General features: G+C 39.7%; 1 protein-coding gene and 1 pseudogene across 1 annotated transcript; both read right to left on the bottom strand.

The window, feature by feature from the left end:
- Positions 1-179: 179 nt before the first annotated feature.
- On the bottom strand, positions 180-1645 carry LOC138888759 (uncharacterized). The gene is made up of 2 exons (XM_070171154.1): positions 1414-1645; positions 180-1334 (listed from the first exon to the last, which is right to left on the bottom strand). The coding sequence occupies exons 1-2, from the start codon at positions 1643-1645 to the stop codon at positions 787-789; spliced, it is 780 nt and encodes a 259-aa protein (XP_070027255.1). The 3' UTR covers positions 180-786.
- On the bottom strand, positions 860-16369 carry LOC138888758 (uncharacterized; annotated as a pseudogene).
- Between the last annotated feature and the right edge of the window lie 303 nt (positions 16370-16672).

The raw sequence follows: 16672 nt of genomic DNA on the forward strand, positions 1-16672 counted from the left end.
CTGACCGTTAAAATAAAACTATTTTTGGAATTTTTCAAGATTAAAAATGACTAAAAAACATTAATAAATTTTTTATTTATTTTTATATTTTGTTTTCTTGTAATAAAATAAAGTAATAGAGTCAAAATAAGTTAAAATAGCTATATTAGGCCTAAATTAAATATTTACGTGCTAAAATATGAAAAATCTTGCGGAGGGTCAAAAATCACATGTCTATAGCTGCCCCTCTTTGACTGGAAACGTGAAGAGTTTTCAGACAAAGAACGACTAGACAGATTTTTTGACCCGACCCTTATTTAAAGAGACCAAAACTAAGAGAAAAGGGGAATGTGACCGAGCCCTGGTATCTGAGCTGCCTACATATCCTTGGCTATAAAGGAATCAGGCCACGTGTAGTTCAGAGGTGAATGAGGTGATGGAGTGCCGATGTGGAGAGCCGATTGAGGTGCCGTCGAGGTTCCGGTCCGCGGTTCCTATTATTACATCAAAAATCAAAATGAAAAAGACTAACTAAGCCTGTCAACTACGAGTTACAAGATTCCTATCTATAAGTCTTTTGAAGCTTGATCTTGAGTCTTGAATGGTTCTTCATGCAGACTTTAGATTTGAACCTTGACGCTTGCTAGCTGCAGGTGCTTTTTCGTTCTTCTTCAGATTTTCAAATCAAGACCGGACATGTAGTGCAGGTGACCTCAACCATGCTTGATAAACTCACATCTTTCATCAACTTTTGCATTTGAATTCAGTTCTCTTTTTTTTTTCTTTATTGTGAATAACATCTGTTGATCACCTCAGACTGTTGACTCGCATTCTTGCCGCGAGCTTCTTTGGTTGCTGACTTGAATTGCAATCTGAGATGTTTTTCCTTTTCTTTAGGTGGACGCCTGATTGCTGAACTCGAATTGTATTCCCTTGCTCTCCAGGTGGGCGCCTGACTGCTGAACTTGAATTGTATTCCCCTGCTTTCCAGGTGGACGCCTGATTGCTGAACTCGAATTGTATTCCCTTGCTCTCCAGGTGGGCGCCTGACTGCTGAACTTGAATTGTATTCCCCTGCTTTCCAGGTGGACGCCTGACTGCTGATCTTGAATTGTATTCCCTTGCTCTCCAGGTGGGCGCCTGACTGCTGAACTTGAATTGTATTCCCTTGCTCTCCAGGTGGGTGCCTGATTGCTGAACTTGAATTGTATTCCCTTGCTCTCCAAGTGGGCGCCTGACAATTGAACTTGAATTGTATTCTCTGAACTTGAATGTATTCCCTTGCTCTCCAGGTGGGCGCCTGATTTCAACAAAATAGACAAAAACAAAGAAAAATTTCTGCCCCAGTTTGGTAGCTGGGCACATATGTGAGTGTAAACTGAATCATGTTACCAAATATCAATAAGAACTTGAAAGCTGAAACTTGAATTGTACCCCCTTGTTCTCCAGGTGGGCGCCTGATTGCTAAAACTTGAATTGTTGTTCCTTGTTCTCCAGGTGGACGCCTAATTGTTGATGCTTCAACTGTTGTTCCTTGTTCTCCAGGTGGACACCTGATTACTGATACTTCAACTGTTGTTCCTTGTTCTCCAGGTGGACGCCTGATTGCAACAAAATAGACAAAACAAAAGAAAGTTTTCTGCCCCAGTTTGGTAGCTGGGCGCATCTGTGAGTGTTAAACTGAAGCATATTACCAAATATTAATATGAATTTGAAAGCTAGGTCCCATTATCCAGGGGGTCCTGACAACTCTTAACTAAACGACAATTTTAAATCTAAGTTATATCTTTTAAAGGCATGACTTCTACTAAATCTTGTTATCTAAACCAGTTTTAAACTATGTTCCATTATCCAGGAGGGTCCTGACAACTCTTATGCGAACTTTAAAACCAACTTATATTCCTTTTGGTGCATATTTGTCCTATATTTACTACTTATGATTGTTTTAGGGTTTAACCTAGGTCCCATTTTCCAGGAGGGTCCTGAAGTTTCGAATTGAGTCTTGTCTTAAAAAAAATGAAAAATTCAAAGCAACTTATATTTTCACGAAGTAGAGCTTATGCTAGATCTTGTACTAACGAATGTTTTGAATTAAAGCTAAGTCCTATTTTCCAGGAGGGTCCTCAAAATTTATACGATCAAACCTGCATGGTACTTGCTTCTCTCACAGGGTGCTTCCTAAAACAAATACCATCTTTGACCCTGTTTCAAATCAAAGAAAATCTTGTCAGTTCAAAACGTGGTGGTTAGTTGTGACATTCTTGCTGGGGAGGGTTTTCTCTTTGCCCTGCTTTGCTTCAACAGACTGCCTTGAACTGGTCGAAAGGACTGTTTTGACCTCATGACTGATCCTCAACTGCATGATCCCCAACTGTTGTTTTCATTTCTGAACCTTATGTCTGAACTTGTATATATCCCATGACATTACTGAACCATTCCACCGATTCCACTTTTGCTTACACACTATGTCTCATTTTCATCATATTATCTCCAGCATGTCCTAGCCGTATTTTGTTCTGTGCAATTTTGAATCTTGGTAGTATACTTTGACATTCCTTCTTATTTGTTGGAACAAGGCTAACCTTGGAAGAGCCTTAGGGGAGTAAAAATTAACAGCAATGAAATGCGACAATTTTAAGAATTAAGAATAAAGAAGAAAATCCAGATTTGGATGACTGTTGGAGATAGGAAAAGGGAACTTATCTGAGCGGAGTCACTGGCACCAATGATCATGGTATGCATTTTGGATTAATTAGCCCAGTCTATTTAACCAATCTCCTTTCCAATTATTTTACTTCGTGCTCTAAGATTTCCACAACCCAATTTTACTTTCCGCTAATCTTATGGACCTTGTTCGACTTGCAGTGCCTAGAAGGGTTTTCACCGACAAACCTCTCTCATTTGTTTTCTCTCAGCTTTCGTCGCCTCATGGTGCCCATGAGGGTTTTCACCAATAAGACTCTCTCATTTTTGATTTTCTTGCTTAAATCGGAGTGTTGCCCCTGATATGAATTCTTTTTACATTGATCGACTTGGCATCTCTCGAAGACTGATCGGAAGGTCTTTCTTTGGACCATAATGTGGGCTTTTGGATGGAGTTAAAAAGAAAGGGTATCAAAGGCTCAAAACATTTTGACATGGGTTTAAAATTACAACTCTTGGAATCACATTTCTTATTACAAGTACAACTTCTGCCCCAGTTTCTTGCTTGGGGATATTTTGATATTTTATTTTACTATGACCGAGTCGTGAGGCTGCCTACGTATCCTTAATAGGAATCATGTCAAACGTAGTTCACACCTGAATTTCCTTGTTGTTATACTTTCTTTTTTGACTTCTTTTCTTTTCTCTTTATCTTTTTCTTTCTTTTCCCTTTTTTATTGATTCCAAAAGAGGGGTATGAAAGAAACAAATGCGGTTCAAAAGGGGGAACAAAGGGTAGAGTGTTTAGATAGCAGAACAAATTGCCTTCGTCATTTCAATCTTCGAAGCAATGCCAAATACAAACAATCAACAATTATACCAAAGAAAATCATGCATAATATCTCTTTACTTCATCAGAATTGATAGCCATGTCTATGCATTTTCCTTCAATATCTGTTAAGCATAAATCACCATTGGATAATACTCTGGTCACAATGAATGGCCCTTGCCAATTCGGGGCGAACTTGCCTTTCGCTTCAACCTGATGTGGAAGAATACGTTTCAGCACTTGCTGACCCACTTCAAACTTTCGGGGACACACCCTTTTGTTGTATGCTCTTGCCATTCTTTTTTGATATAACTGGACATGACATACTGTTGCCAATCTTTTTTCATCAATAAAATTCAACTGCTCCAAACGGGTTTTGACCCACTCATTATCATCAATTTCAGCCTCAGTGACAATCCGAAGGGACGGGATTTTAATTTCTACAGGTATTACTGCTTTAGTGCCGTATACCAACAAATAAGGAGTTGCGCCTACCGAAGTACGAACAATAGTGCGATATCCCAATAACGCAAATGGTAATTTTTCATGCCATTGCCTCGAACCTTCTACCATTTTTCGAAGTATCTTCTTTATGTTTTTGTTGGCTGCCTCGACTGCTCCATTCTCCTTGGGACGATACGGGGTAGAATTGCGATGTATAATCTTAAACTATTGACATACCTCTTCCATCAAGTTACTGTTAAGATTAGCACTATTATCTGTGATGATTACCTTTGGGATTCCGAATTGACAGATGATATTTGAGTGAAAAGAATCAACCACTGCTTTCTTGGTCACCGATTTGAAAGTTTTGGCTTCAACCCATTTGGTGAAATAATCAATGGCTACCAGAATGAACCTGTGCCCGTTGGATGCTACTGGCTCAATTGGTCCAATGACATCTATGCCCCAAGCAACGAAGGGCCATGGTGCTGACATCGTGTGTAATTCTGATGGTGAAGAATGAATCAAATCTCTGTGTATCTGGCACTGATGACATTTGCGCACAAAATTGATACAATCTCGCTCCATGGTAAGCCAATAATAGCCTGCTCGGAGAATTTTCTTCGCCAACACATATCCACTCATATGTGGTCCGCAAACTCCCGAATGTACTCGGGACATGACAGCCGTAGCTTGTCTAGCATCTATGCATCTTAATAATCTAAGGTCTTGTGTTCTCTTATACAAAACTCCTCCACTTAAGAAGAATCCATTTGCCAACCGTCGAATTGTTCTCTTTTGATCCCCTGTGGCTTGCACTGGATATATCCCCATTCTGATGTATTCCTTGATATCGTGGAACCATGGTTCACCATCAAGTTCTTCTTCAATCATGTTACAGTAAGCATGCTGATCTCCGACTTGAATATGCAGAGGATCGACATAAGCTTTGTCCGGATGGTGCAACATTGATGCCAAGGTAGCCAAAGCATCGGCGAACTCATTATGGACTCTTGGAATATGCCTAAACTCCACTGATTGAAACCGTTGACAAATATCATGTAAACATTGTCGTTACAGTATGAGCTTCAAATCTCGCCTTTCCCATTCTCTTTGAATTTGATGTACCAGAAGATCCGAGTCTCCCAAGACCAAGATTTCCCGGATATCCATGTCTGCAACTAGCCTTAGACCCAAAATACAGGCTTCATACTCAGCCATATTGTTGGTGCAATAAAACCGAAGTTGAGCCGTAACAGGATAGTGATACCCTGTATCAGAAATAAGCACAGCTCCTATCCCGACTCCTTTCATGTTGGCAGCCCCATCAAAGAAAAGTTTCCAACCTGGTTTTTCAATTTGCTCCAGTTCATCGATATGCATCACTTCTTCATCGGGAAAATAAGTTCTCAATGGCTTGTAATCTTCATCGACCGGGTTTTCGGCCAAATGATCGGCCAATGCTTGGGCTTTCATCGCAGTCCGAGTCACATAGATGATGTCAAACTCTGTGAGCAATATATGCCACTTTGCAAGTCTCTCTGTCGGCATAGGCTTTTGAAAGATATACTTCAACGGATCCAAGCGCGAAATGAGGTAAGTAGTGTAGGATGATAAATAATGTTTCAATTTCTGAGCCACCCAGGTTAGGGCGCAGCATGTCCTTTCCAGATGAGTGTACTTAACCTCATAAGCTGTGAACTTCTTGCTAAGATAGTAGATGGCATGTTCCTTTCTGCCGGTGATGTCATGTTGCCCTAGTACACAACCAAATGAATTTTCCAAGACTGTCAAGTAAAGAATCAAGGGTCTTCCTAGTTCTGACGGAACCAACATGGGTGGGTTTGACAAGTATCCTTTTATCTTATCAAATGCTTTTTGACACTCATCAGTCCACCTGACCGCAACATCCTTATTCAGCAATTTGAATATAGGCTCACAAGTTGTCATGAGCTGAGCAATAAACCTGTTGATGTAGTTCAACCTCCCTAACAGACTCATCACTTCAATCTTGTTCCTTGGAGGTGGAAATTCTTAGATGGCTTTGATCTTTGATGGGTCCAGCTCGATGCCTCGCCGGCTGACTATGAATCCCAATAGCTTTCCGGATGGAACACCAAACGTGCATTTGGAAGGGTTAAGCTTGAGGTTGTATCTGCGAAGTCTCAGGAAGAATTTCCTCAAATCCCTAACGTGGTTGGCCTGATGCTTTGATTTTATGATCACGTCATCCACGTATACCTCAATCTCCTTATGTATCATGTCATGAAACACTGTAGTCATTACTCTCATGTAAGTTGCCCTGGCGTTCTTCAAACCAAATGGCATTACCCGGTAGCAATAATTTCCCCATGGCATGATGAATGCCGTCTTTTCTGCATCTTCTTCATCCATTAGAATCTGATGATACCCGGCATATCAATCCACAAAAGATCCTATCTCATGCTTGGCACAATTATAGATCAGAATGTGGATATTGGGTAGTGGGAAGTTATCCTTCGGACTTGCTTTGTTGAGATTGCGGTAATCGGCGCATACTCTGATCTTGCCGTCCTTCTTTGGCACAGGTACGACATTAGCCAACCAAACAGGATATCGAGTGACCCGAATGACCTTTGCATCCAACTGCTTGGTGATTTCTTCTTTAATATTCACACTCATATCAGTTTTGAATTTCCTCAACTTTTGCTTGACGGGAGGAAACACTAGATCGGTGGGCAATTTGTGGACCACTAAATCAGTACTCAAGCCCGGCATGTCGTCATATGACCATGCAAAAACATCTTTGAATTTGATGAGTGCTTTGATTAACTCTTCCCGGATCTTTGGCTTGAGGTGGACACTTATTTTAGTCTCTCAGATATTATCTGTGTCTCCTAAATTGACGGCTTCTGTATCATTCAGGTTGGGTTTGGGTTTTTCTTCGAAGTGAATTAAATCCTTACTAATCTCTTCGAAGGCCTCATCTTCATCGTATTCTGATTCGTAATCACAATCTACTTCTTGAACTATTATTTCAGAATCAAATTGATTTTTAAGACTGGGCTGAGGATTCCTTATGCATGCCATATCACTAGAGCCAGCGTAAAAAGAACTGTATAGAAAAGAAAAGAAAAACAAAAGAAAAACTATCAGGAATGATAAATAAAGGGAAGCTATATTTCATTGAATGATGAAAGATGACAAGGTTTGCACACTTCAAACAGACTGAAAGATAAAAATCTGGATTACAACCCTGGAATAACCCAAACAAACTGAAGGAAAATCAAAATAAACTACCAAGACTCCTTTCGAATGGGGAGAGGAGTGGCTTTCCAATTATTAAGCTTTGTTTCTGGCCCAACGAATTGAATTTCTGCGTTGCTAGGACCTTCACCACTTTCCACCATGTTCACACCGTCAAACAACTTTTTAAATCTTTCAATTAACTCCTCGTCAGGATTAATCATAGAATTAGGAATTGTTGTTACCAGGCGACTTCTGGTACCGGACTTGACAAAAGATTTGGAGAGATGTGAGACTGGCTTTGGAAGGACCCATGACTTCTGTTTTAGCTTTCTGGCCTTTCTTATGTCTGCGGCAGTGGGCTTGAATCCCAAACCAAATGTTCCCAAGTTTTCGGTAAGAGACACCGGCTGTATGATGCCTTGCAAAGATGAGCCCAAACCTTTATCGAGTTCAAAACCATTCTTCAACATCTCATAGGCTACCATGACTGATGCGGCGGTTATCTTTGGATTTGGAATGTATTTCCCCTCTGGCACTTTCTCTACCAACATCGTGTCAGAAACCTAGTAGACCCATGGTCCCTGGTCATCTTCCACTTCAATAACTGGTACAATAGCATTGCTGCGAGCACATAAACTGTCTTCCCCATGCACAACTATTTCTTGTCTATCCCATTCAAATTTGACTACCTGGTATAGTGTTGATGGGACTGCTTTAGCGGCGTGGATCCATGGTCGACCCAATAGTAAATTATAGGAAATAGCTATATCCAGCACCTGAAACTCCATTGTGAACTCAACTGGCCCTATCGTCAGCTCCAGTATTATGTCCCCAACTGAATCTTTACCTCTGCTGTCAAATCCCCTCACACAAATACCATTCTTACGGATCCTCTCATCTTCTATTTTCAACTTACTTCAAGTGGAGAGAGGACATATGTTTGCGCTTAACCCGTTGTCAACCAATACCCGGGTCACCACAGAGTTTTCACATTTTAATGTGAGGTAAAGAGCTTTGTTGTGCTCAGTACCTTCTACAGGAAATTCATCATCGGAAAATGTGACTCTATTTACTTCGAAGATTTTGTTGGCTATTTTTTCCAAGTGGTTCACGGAGATCTTATCGGGAACGTGTGCCTCATTCAAAATCTTCATTAAAGCTTGTCGGTGCTCGTCCGAATGGATCAATAATGACAATAGGGAAATTTGAGCGGGCGTCTTTCTTAATTGTTCCATGATAGAGTAGTCATGCAGCTTCATCTTCCTCAAGAATTCTTTTGCTTCTTCTTCAGTTACGGCTTTCTTTATTAGTGCTGGATTATTTTTAGCTCTTCTTAACTCCTCGGGAGTAAAACACCTTCCCGAGCGAGTCAAACCCTGTACTTCACAGATTTCTTCTTTGACTTCCTTCCCTTTGTACATTACTGTTACCTGCTCGTAATTCCATGGAATAGACTTGCTGTTGATTATTGGTAATTGGGTTACTGGCTTGATAATAACCCGATCTGTGCGGGCTCCTTCCACGATTATGATGGGTTTGCTGGCCGCTCCTGGTACAATCACCTTTACCCCTTCCTGTTTTGTTGCAACACTACTTAAAGACCCCTTCTCTACTGCCACAGATGGCTCAACACTCTTTTTGCTCTGCTTGAGCACCAACTTCTCATCTGCTGATTATTCATCTGTCTTGACTCCACTGGACCGAATCATCATGACGGTCCGTGATGGCTTCTTGGGTTCCCCCTCCGCATGCTCTATTTCGATCATATTTGCCTCCTGATGGGCTGGCATCAGATTCCTGTTGATATTGGGTTCTTCGGGAGCTTGAACTTCAATTCTATTGGTATCAATAAGCTCCTGTATTGCACTTTTCAAATGCCAACACTTTTCTGTATCATGACCCGGAGTACCAGAATAATACTCACAGCTGACAGTATAGTCAAGATTCTTTGGAAGAGGATTTGGCAGTTTGGACTGTATCGGCCTTAGCATATCTAGCTATTTTAGCCTGTGGAACAGACTGGTCTATGACTCTCCCAACGAAGTAAAGATTTTCTTTTTCTGCAACCTTTCACCCTTGAGTGCTTGACTAGGCCTGAAACTTGGTCCGGGAGTGTTTTGGTAGGCTCGTGGATGTGGATAAGTATTTGGTAGGACAGGAGCACGCCATTGAGCATGGGCAGAAGGTTGGTTGTATGCTTGTGCATGGTGGATGGAAAAATGAGGTTCCGGTGGGCGATAGTAGTGTTGGGTGGATTGTGGTGATAAGTTTGTTGGTGGGGTCGAGGTTGATTGTAGTGGTAAGGTGAACCTCTAGATCCGGACCAAGTTCCTGAATCAACCATTGCTGCTTCCTCTCTTTTCTTCTTCCCAATCCCTCCTATGCTGCCCTGAATAGCCTGAGTAGTTGCTTTGATAGCCAAATAGCTCATGATTTTATTCGACTTGAGGCCTTCTTCTACCATTCCCCCCATCTTTACTACTTTGTTGAATGACTTTCCCACAGCTGAGACCAAATGGCCATAGTAAGTAGGTTCCAAAGCCTGTAGGAAGTAATCTACCATCTCACTTTCCTTCACGGGGATCTACTCTTACTGCTTGCTCCCTCCATCTGAAACCATATTCTCTGAAGCTTTCACTGTGCTTCTTCTCAAGTTTAGTCAAGGACAGTCGATCTGGAATGATCTCAAGATTGTACTGGAAGTGACAAGCAAATGCTTGCGCAAGATCATCCCATGTGTACCATCTCCCATGGTCTTGGCGAGTATACCATTCCAATGCTGATCCACTCAAACTCTGACTGAAGTAAGCCATTAACAATTCGTATTTTCCTCCAGCTCCCCTCATCTTGCTGCAAAAACCCCTCAAGTGGGCTACTGGATCGCCGTGCCCGTTGTATGGATCGAACTTGGGCATCTTGAAACCTGCCGGTAATTGCACATTTGGGAACAAACATAGGTCTTTGTAGGCCACGCTGACTTGCCCTCCTTACCCCCGCATGTCTCTGAACGATTGTTCTAAGCTTTTAACTTTCCTGAACATCTCCTCTTGTTCGGTATTTTTGACGGGTTTATCAGCTTCTATTGGGAGGTCAAAGTGAGGAGTATAGGAATGGGTTTCTGGAGCTTTGAAAGTGGGCTCCGAGGGGTAGTATTGGTTGTCCTGGGCCTGGAACATAGACTCGCTAGGAGATTTGTGGAGTGTAGATGGTGGAGGCGCTACAAAGACAGGAGTTACTGGTGGAGGAGGGTATGGAATTGGTTTAGGGGGTGGAGATTGCGGTGTATGAGAAGTGGTGCCCCGGTAGTGCTGGTAAATGGGAAAGCTCGGGGATAGATTGGTGTCAGGATGATCCTAAGCTTGAGCCGGTGGTGGGGTGGAAGCAGGGTTAGCAGGGTAAGCTGGGGGTGATTTTCCTTTAGACCAGGCTTGATACATCTCGGCCATCTGTTGCTTAAGTTTGAGCATCTCCTCTTTCATTTTACTGACGTCCAACTCCTCTACCTCAACACTTGTGTTGACATCCGGGATAGACATGATTTCTGGTATTGGTCCTTTTGATCTGGTTTGGTAATGATAATGTGCCAGTATACTCTAGATAAACTAACTGCTTGAATTCTCTGGAAATACAACAAACTTTTTAGTTTTTTAGGGTTTAACACATATGTAATCGCACGTTGGGATGCAATGCACCTAGGTAATTAACCAGTTCTATCATGTATTTGCTTGGTTGCTTGTGTCATCCCAACTTTTCCTGACCTTTCCCTTTTATTGTCACTCACGTCTATCTTTTATTTCCCTCCCCTTTTCATTTTATTCTTTTCTTTTGGTCATGGTCGAATCTTATAGAGATTGCCTACGTATCATGTCCCCGCATGAATTAGACCGTGCGTAGTTCTGGCAGAAACAATTATTAATACTCTTATTTATTTTTTAACAAACGAAACAGTACAAATACAGAAATGACATTACATTTGGACAACACTTTAAGACAATTGTTTAAAAGACTTGACACGGACTCAAACTAAAACATGACTATTATATACAAAGTTCCAACAACTATGACTACGCTCCACTCCACAATCTTTTGCTTTCAATCACTGGAACATCTGCTCACGGTGGGGCTTGACCCGGCTGACCTCCTAGTATACGGTACATTTTTTCTAACTCCATTGCAAGATGACGGGCAAAAGTAGGTGCATGCTCTAGAAACCTTTCATAATCCATTCCTTGGCAGTTTACATAACTTTGAGAGGTGTAAACAGCCAACTCATGGATTTGTGCTCTGAAATCTTGGAGATTTTGGTCTTGGTTTTGCAATCGCTGTTGGCGAGTGGTGGCTATATCTCTTATGCGGTCCTCACGATCTAAAGCTGACTCCAATTGAGCTCGAAGTCTGGCCTGATCGAGTCTTGCCTGTGCTCTTTCCCTATCATTATCTGCGTGCTGATGTTCTCTATTGTACCTTCTCATTTCTTCCAACTGTGCATGGAGTTGAGCTTCTGAATGTATCCAATGGTCCTTCTCTCTCTTGAATTGAGCCATTTCTTCCTCGAATCTCATTACTTGGCATTCCTTACTAGATTTGGCTTCCTCATTTAACTGTATGATTTTTTCCTTAGCTTTGTCTAACGCCTTTTCAGTCTTTGTCAAGATGGAGTCATAATCTTGCATTTGTTCCATCAGATTGGCAATGATTTTCTGATCTTTCCAATTTCTCACTGACGCTTCAGAGGCTTTCCTCAACTGTTGAAACTGGGCGCGAAGAGTTTTATTTTCGCTAATCAGACTCTTTTTTTCACATTCTACTTCTTGTGCTTGTAAGTCTTTTTCCAGATTGAGGTTCCTCAGGCTTTCTTCTAAGGCATGAATAGTTGCTTTGTAACCCTTTTCCTTTTCACCCCAGGCCAACCGTTCTTGGATTTTGTCATCAAAGGCTTGAACATGCGGTCTTTTTATGGGCCTTCTAGGATCAGGTTCTGGTGCATCATCCACACAGGATCTTTTCTCAAACCACCTAGCATAACCCGGATTTATCTCACCTTTCGCAGGATCTGGAACTTGGGTATCATCTTTCAAGTATCGACAACCATTCCAAATCTGCTGGATTAAAGCCTCAGGGAGAGTGGCATCGGGGTGTAGTTCAATCATTTGCACACCCAAATCTTCGTCATCAGGCACCACTTGGTATCTCCCTAGCTGTCTTAGAACTCTCTGTGGTGCATGCGGCTGGACACTTCTTAAACCCAACAACAACAAATAACTCTTTAAGGTTGACATGTGTATCACCTCTCTTACCGGGAGCCACCCCAAAGTCCACTCAATTTGACTCACCATTAAAGATCTTAAGGGGGATATCCAGGCTTCCACTCCTTCGGGAGATTTATAATCTTTTATTCTTTCTTCATAACTCTCGATGAAATTGTCCTTGCTTGGACCATACTGCATGAACTTGGGGTGATGTCGGAGATGTTCAATCAACCACATTTGCAACAAAATATTGCAACCTTCGAAGAATTTTGCCCCGGATTTACACAAAGTCAATGCCCGATAAATGTCTGAGAGAATGATCGGGGCAAGAGTGTGATGCTCTTTGGTACTGAGGACTTGTACGACTCTGGATATGCGAATATCAATTGTCCGCTCTTTGTTTGGGAAGACCATGATTCCTAGAAAAGCCACCATGAAAGCGAAGCGACGATGAATCTGCCAGGTGTCCTTGTTTTGTTTGTTAGTAAGGCCCTTTTCATGAATTTCAAATCCATCCGGCTTTATGAACCTTGAATATAGGAAGTTGAAAGAACAACACCCTTTGACAACGTAGCTTTTTTTGATTTGATTACTAATATTCAGAAGACCAAAGAATCGATGTACTGAGGGAGCCTTTGGGAATATAAGATTCTGGTTTCTCAAATCTCAGTCAAAACCGGAATATCCAGCTATTTCTTCTAATGTGGGAGTAAGATCGAAATCAGAGAAGCGAAAGACATTGTGAACAGGGTCCCAAAAAGTCACTAGCGCCGTAATCAAATCATCGCGTGGTTTAACTTTTATAATATCTGTGAGAGCTCCCAAATACTTAATGACCCATTTCTGACCATCTCCTCCTAACTCATGCCACCACATCTGAAGCCGAAATAGAAACTCATCTACATATGTGAACGGTGGGTTTTGGATGGTGCTCATTTTGTACCTGTGAGTGATTTTAATTTTAAAAAAACCAAAATCAAGACTCAATTTGAAAAAAAAATCATTATTATAAAAAAATATTCGTATAAAGAAAAAAAATGCTTCGATGAAGAAGATTTAAATGTCGTGTTTACTAGCCGGCAAAATTTTTTTTTTGAAAGAAAAAAAACGACCAAATGCGACTGTTCTTGCAAAAACAGCCTTCCGGCGCTCTTTTGGGGACATTCGGCATATTTTGGACAAGAATGACATCACCTTACTTAACACAATGACATTTATGTACCCATATTTTATTTATTTATTATCTATTTTTTATATATTTTTTTATTTTTTTAAAATAGTTGGGCCCGATATGGGTTGCCTACGTATCTCACATCCAGCGAGAATCAAACTTACGTAGTTCGTAATAATAAAACCATTTTAAAAAGAAACACGACATTTCCTTTCCCTTTCAGAATTTCAAAATACTTTGGAAATTATTTTTTTCCGAAAACAACCAATTTTCTTTCTCGGTTCTCACATTGATTTTCCTTTTCTAACTTTTCCTATAAGCTGGTCAACATGCAAATCCGAAACAAACGAATGCACAAGTAGCAAGTAAGATACATCAGGATGATCTTTTCATTTCGGGTACACCTGTCCTAGACAGACCCAACCCCTGTATTGAGTCTCCGAAGTCAAATGCACATGATGCAAACAAACGTTCCTACTAGGGATCCGACATGAAGCTGAGTTATTCTAAGTGTAAAACCTGGGGTATACTGTTCTAGACCTGGCTTACCCAAGCGGACAGCTCGAGCCGAAATGGGGGCAATGTACCAGGAGCACAAAAGTCTACCCGGCCTAGTTACTTGGCCCAACTTCGTTCTATTTGGTATGTCTTCTAACATAAAGGTGGGCCACACGCACGTGTGCACCATAAATTCAGAAGACTTAGAAAGAAGAAGAGTTTTATAGTAGTTTAATATACAGTTCAGATAATATCAAGCGGTAAAAGCAACATTTAGCACATTAGGCCCAAACATGTGAATAAAACAGATAATAAATAAAGCCAAATATAACAATTATTCTAAGCTCAAATTCTTGAACCCTGAACCAGAGATTCTGGGTTCGTTCCCCAGCAGTCGCCAGAGCTGTCACACCTCCTTTTTCCTACCCCGGAAGGGTATAAGGAGTTTTTCCAATTAAAGGACAATCGAAACGGGATTATTTTTATTGAAAATTCAGAGTCGCCACTTGGGATAATTTATGGTGTCTCAAGTCACCGGTTTATTTTAAATCCCAAATCGTGGAAGATTGACTCTGATTAAGTCTGCAAAACACAGAAGACCAGGTAAGGAATTCTGTTAACCCGGGAGAAGGTGTGAGGCACTCCCGAGTTCCGTGGTTCTAGCATAGTCGCTTTAATAACTATACCTGGCTTAACTAATTCTGGATATTTTATGTTATAGGGAAACTTATGCACTTTTGCCTCAAACCGCTTTTAATTGCTTGATTTGTTTATAATTAAAGAATGGTGTCAAATAAAGCCAAATATAAGCCAGATATTTGTGTGCTAATATCATCACATTTAAAATTATATAATTATCTTGAATCGAATCATGCGTACATGTATTCGTTCTGCTTAGTATGTCAGGAATCATGTCACGCGTACGTGTACACAATTCATAACACTTTATTATTTTTAAGATTGTTTTGTCAAAGTTGCGCAAACGCATACTTTGCCTTTAATTTGGGAAATTATAATTATGTCATGCGAACGTGTACATAATCATGATAACTTATTGATTAACACGCGCCTAAAGCATACTAGCTTATTCGGAGTATTCTGTTTATTGATTATATTTTTTTGATTATATATATATGTGTGTGTGTGTGTGTGTGTGTGTGTGTGCAACTACGAAAACCACAACACAAGCACCCCTTTTCCATTCATTCTATGTGTATATATATATATATGTGTGTGTGTGGGGGGGGGGTCAATTAATCGTGTTTTTTCTCGTAAACCCACTCTATCAGCATAATTATCAACTAAAATAATGCATGTCTAAGCAACTCCAAATCAGAATACAAGCATGTTAAAATAACAAAATATTAAAAATAATAAATCAAATCAGGAATCGAACCAAATAAAGATATTCACTATTAATCACACTAAAAGAAAGATCAACATAAAACTAAAAAATCAATGGAATTCACCCACTTCTTTGGTGAATTTTAAAAAAAATAAAAATCCAAACAACACATTAAGCAAGATTCAAATAAAATTCAAATCTAAAACATAATATAAGGATCTTACATAATTTTTTGAAGGGAAGTAAAACTATCTTTCTGAAAGGTGATACTGCCATAAATTAATGGTCATTAAAGAATTCATGGTCAACTTGATTTATGCCTCAAATACTTATTAACGAATAACACAAGATTATACATAATTTTATTGATTTAATACTCTTACTTATTTAGCAATATCATCACTTTAACACCAAAACAAAAGCTAGAAAAGAATATTTTAGCCTCGAAACCGTGAATAGGACATGCTGAAAAATTAGATATAAAGAAACATAAACTTTTAATTTTGAGAAAAAAAAGAATAAAATATATAGTTATCGAAAATACTATAACTAAGTAAAGTAGTAGACCAAAGTATATTCTTTTCAGTTAAATCTTAAAGATCTAAACTTTAATCCCTACGTAATTTTAATACTTAAGGAAAAAAACTCCAACTACTTGCAAAACTAGTTTCAAACAAACAAGCAGTAAAAAAAAGAAGAGAAAATAACGAAACATTTACATAAAACTAAACCAAAATAGAAGCCTTAAAGAAAAAGTAGATTTAAAAAAAATCTTTCATTGATGGATTTCTAACCTTTTGTTGTGTACAGAAAAGATAAGAACTTCAATTTAGGAAATAGAAATCAACGGTGACTTTCTTTCTTTGCTCTCAGTTCTCGTCCTCCTCCCCTCTTCAAAATTTTCTTTAGTCTAAATAGGTAGTAGAAAAATGCCCTTCCTATTCACAAATGCCCCTCACCCATTTTATTAATCTCCACTCAAATCTTTTTTAGTTCACTCCTAACCCTACCATTATAGAAGTGCTCTCCCCATTAAGTGTAGTGAGGAGATGATTGAAATTGATGTGGGGTCACCAATAAGATCCAAAAATTAAGCCTAAAAATGGGTTGATAGAACCCAAGTTTTATTTTTTACCCGCGAACGAGACTAAAAATATGACCTTATTTATTAATTAAGTAAAATAACTATTAAAATAAGACTGACCGTTAAAATAAAACTATTTTTGGTATTTTTCAAGATTAAAAATGATTACAAAACATTAATAAAATTTTTATTTATTTTTATT

This window comes from Nicotiana sylvestris, chromosome 3 (assembly GCF_000393655.2).
Source record: "Nicotiana sylvestris chromosome 3, ASM39365v2, whole genome shotgun sequence".
Lineage (NCBI taxonomy): Eukaryota > Viridiplantae > Streptophyta > Magnoliopsida > Solanales > Solanaceae > Nicotiana > Nicotiana sylvestris.

Excerpts from the sequence above, each read along its gene's own strand:
- LOC138888759 (XM_070171154.1), bottom strand. The coding sequence starts at position 1,645 with ATGCGCCCAGCTACCAAACTGGGGCAGAAAACTTTCTTTTGTTTTGTC. Across the intron at positions 1,335-1,413 it reads CCCACCTGGAGAACAAGGGG|CTACCAAACTGGGGCAGAAA; the intron begins GTACAATTCAAG and ends ATATGTGCCCAG.